This window comes from Acanthisitta chloris, unplaced genomic scaffold (genome assembly GCF_000695815.1).
Source record: "Acanthisitta chloris isolate BGI_N310 unplaced genomic scaffold, ASM69581v1 scaffold16381, whole genome shotgun sequence".
Taxonomy (NCBI): domain Eukaryota; kingdom Metazoa; phylum Chordata; class Aves; order Passeriformes; family Acanthisittidae; genus Acanthisitta; species Acanthisitta chloris.
This window is the reverse complement of record NW_008655616.1, coordinates 107-4,116: the sequence shown is the minus strand read 5'-3', so window position 1 is coordinate 4,116 and position 4,010 is coordinate 107. Positions and strand designations below refer to the sequence as shown.

General features: G+C 33.7%; 1 protein-coding gene across 1 annotated transcript in view; it reads left to right on the top strand.

Annotated features, from left to right (window-relative positions):
* LOC103811043 (regulating synaptic membrane exocytosis protein 2-like) overlaps window positions 1–671 on the top strand; it is a gene marked incomplete at both ends in the record, with an annotated part of 50,685 nt that extends 50,014 nt beyond the window's left edge. The window contains one exon of the mRNA XM_009083988.1: window positions 559–671. Within this exon, the coding sequence (XP_009082236.1) occupies window positions 559–671 (113 nt within the window). The remainder of the gene's footprint in view (window positions 1–558) is intronic.
* Between the last annotated feature and the right edge of the window lie 3,339 nt (window positions 672–4,010).

Below are 4,010 nucleotides of genomic sequence, written 5' to 3'. Positions count from 1 at the left end.
TTCCGATGACTTTTTACTCATCAGCCAAATCTTAAAATTCATTTTATGTTTTGTGAGATGTGGATTGTCTTTTGTATTTATAAAAATACTTTTACTCTATGTTTTATATGTTAAAATTTGTCCTCTGACCATTTGCAGACCTTGTAGATTTGAAACAAAATGCACATAAAACATTACATACATCTAGATGTTTTTGTAAAAATCTAGTTAAAAAGTAGTCTGATTGAACCAGATAATAAGTCAGAAGTCTGAAGTCCTTTCACCAAAGCAAAATGTTTCCTTTACTGCTTAGGAATTTTGGGCCTTCAACTTGCTAACATAATTACAGTCAGAAATATCTGAATAAACTATTTTTCATTTTACAAGTAAAAGCTTTTGATTGCATCTGAGCACTAAAACATGAAGTATTATTTGATAATTTTAAATAGGTTTTGAAAAGTGATACTTATCACAACTCTATTGCATGTTTGGTTATGTTTCTACAATTTTTATTTTTAGAATGTTGTGAAAAGTACATTACTGCTGCTATTTATAAAATATTTTTATTTATAATTACAGGTTCTAGTTCATTTGAATCTCAAAAAATGGACCGACCTTCTATTTCAGTGACTTCTCCTATGAGTCCTGGCATGTTAAGGGATGTTCCACAGTTCTTGTCTGGACAACTTTCAGTATGTAAACATTTCATTGATATTAATGTTGTGCTTTTTGCAGCATGTACAACTCTCACTGTAGAGCAAGTATCTGTAACAGAAATTTCTTGTTAAACTAGCTCGAATCCTTGTTCAATGCTATGTATCTCAGTGTAGGCAGGACCATAGTTTCATAAGCGTATTCCATTTTATTAACTTTTGGAAATTTTATAGAAGTTGAATTAGATAGATAGATAGAGATATATGCATATTTACCTGACAATCTAGACTGCTAGATTCAAATTTTCAGAAATCTTGGCCTGTAGTTATGTTTGTGCTGTTGAATGTAAACATTTTTTCAACTGTCATACTTACATGTGCAGTCAGTAGATTTTATTACCTGTGTGCTTGGACATAAATATTGCTTTTTTCTTATGCACTAGCTTTCATATGCCTTTCCGCAGATATTTATTTGATTTTTTACTGATGTTGTATTCTTTCTACCAGTGTTATTCACTTTTGTTCTTCACTCCCATTGAGAACAAAGTTTGTTACATAAATGTTTTCTTTTAAAAAGTAATTTTTTGTACTAAACTGAAGAAGTTGGATTTTGTACACCTTTGTGTGTTATTTTCTACTCCAAAGTGTGATTTTTCAAAAGTGTTCAGTTGTAGCCTGGCATACATAGAAAAAGAAAGGCAAATGGAATGGAAGCAGTGCAAAACTGGTGTTAAGCAAGTTTGGAAATATCACATTTGTGTTACTTCCAAGTCATATATGTTAGGATGGGTATGCCATTAAAATATGCATTAAATCTACACAGACTGTTTATAGGTCTCACAGAAATGGTTTATGGTATTGGTAGAGGAGGGGAAGAAATACTCTCCTGTCTCTTCAACAGCCATGTTGGCTCCATTTTGCAGTGCATGAGACATTATTTGTTTGCTCATCAGACATTTACTATATATAATTTTTAATTTTCTGTAACTGTTGTATTTAAGTACTTTGAAAGAATCAATCCTTTGGATAAATGAAATACTAGAAATCTTGACTGTAGCATTCAGAATGCTTTGCACAAAATACAGTGACAAGGGAACATGAACTATCAAAATACACAGACCAAGGTTTCTAAAAACCCATTTAATTTAACAAGAGAGCAAAAATTATTGATAGTGGAGACAGGGATGAAAGAAATCTCTTTTGTCTAAAACTCATAAAAGATCAGGCTGTCAAAAAGTTGTAGTGCCTGGCTCCCATCCTGAAATTCAAGATCCAGAGTTAGCTGCTCAGTTGACCAGTGCACAGACACTGTGGAATGATAGTCCAAATAGGAACTGCACAGCACTGACTTTCTCACTTTCTCTATTTCAGAATCAAAATCTTCAGGGGTTAAAGATTAGGATTTATTAGCAAAGTCAGTAAATCCATTGATTTTGTGGTTTCATAAGATATTGCAGTTTGAGGTACATGAACATGGCACTGAGAAACTCGGAGGTATATTCTAGTTTACTGAAAATAACAGAAATCCCAAGGTTTTATTTCTCAGAATGGCATATAAATTCAGTGCTTAACTTAAGAAGACATAATTCCTATTTTTAATTATTTTTGCTTGTTTCAAGATATAAATCCATTTATTAAGAAGTTGATATAATTTCATTCCATCTAAGGAACCCAAATAGTATTAATAGACATTTAAAGGTCTTTCCTAGATTTGTCCTCTTTGTACTTCCTTATGTACTGTTTGCAATTACATACAGTACACCCTGCCTCATAAAACATCTGATACCTGGCAATGCACAGCTCCATCTGACTGACACTGAAGTCTGAAATACTCAGTAAGAATCTTAAGTTGCACTGTCTCAATGGAGACACATAAGATTCATAGACAGTTTGAAAGTTTGGATATTTGTCTTACCTCACCAGCTACAAACCGATTGCAAATAGCTGTATTTCATGTTAATCATGTTAATGGCACAACCCAGCTCCTGCTGATGTTGGCACAAGACTTTGGGAGGCTAGTACACTTGCTTTGTGAGGAAGCATGACTGTCTCAATGTCTGAAGATGGTGTGGATAGCTAGCAATGTGGCATCTAACTGGGCACATGGAAATGCATAGGTTCATATGCATTTTAGAAATAGGTGATTATAAGAGAACTGAACTATTCTACAGGAACAATATTTTCAAAAGAGGAAATGTAGTTTCTTTTTGACCTGATATTTTAAGTTAGTTTTGAAAAATGAACAATTTTGTGACATAAAATTTGGGGGTTTATGTGTCTTGAAGGTAGTACAATGAAATTTGAGTTTATCATTTTACAGCTTTAAAAAGTTTTGAAACTTTGGAAGAATTAGTGAAAACCTCTCTGTGAAGTTGGAGATATATTGAAAAATTAGAACGGACTTTGAGATTTTCTGATTTTGGACCTTTAGTAAAGGTGAAGTAATAGGGCAAATCTGAATTTTAAAAATATCCTAAAGTTTTAAAAATATTTTAATTGGAATGCTACAAAATGGATTAGATTTGATATTTTGGTTTTCCATGTTTTTAATCAGCTGTTCTCTAACAGAAGAGTTAATGGATTGCATATTCATTCAAAATAGCTGAGGAAGATGGAAATCAAAGGGAATACTACATTCTGAATGCAGTTGTGAACATGCATTTATGGTGATTGCCTAGGCAGGAGAATAACTACAGAACCCTGGCAGTGGATGGGGACAGGATTATTTTCTTTGGGGAAGTGGTGGGTCAGTGACATTCTGGGCAATGGTGGCTGAATTCAGACAGGTGTGATGAATCTGAGGGAACAGATGATAGGCAAGATTTTGGAAGTGTCTTCTGTATTTTCTGTGCTTTTGGACAATAGCATGTAGTCCTGAAGGGCTGTTGTTAGGGCAGCTGTGGTTCATAGGCAGTGAAATACAAGAGCTGTGGACAGAAGTGGAGATCCTACAGTTTGGGTGGAAGTCTGAAGTATTTGAATAAATACTTGGATAAATGTGCATTCTTATTCAGACAGAGTTCTAGATCCTTAGAAGGTTTTTACAGTAATGGTATTTTGGAAAATATTTATGTTCAGTATGGTTTTAGTCAGTTAAGCTGCAGTGATTCCTCTCTCGTGTTCAGAGATGGTTTAGTTTCTTCAGTCTTCTATGTTTTCCTCTGTACTGGCATTGGTCTGTGTACCTGTTTTCTTCTGTTGAGGTTACAGTGACACTATAGAATTGACTAATAGGACTGACCATGAAGGAAACCATTTCAAATAAACAGGAAGTCTTCTTTACATTGATAGTTATTCTGCCCAGATACGTACTTAATGTAAAAAATAATTTGCAGCTACAGTAACCTGTTGTGTCTTCTAAGTTACTAATGTATATAA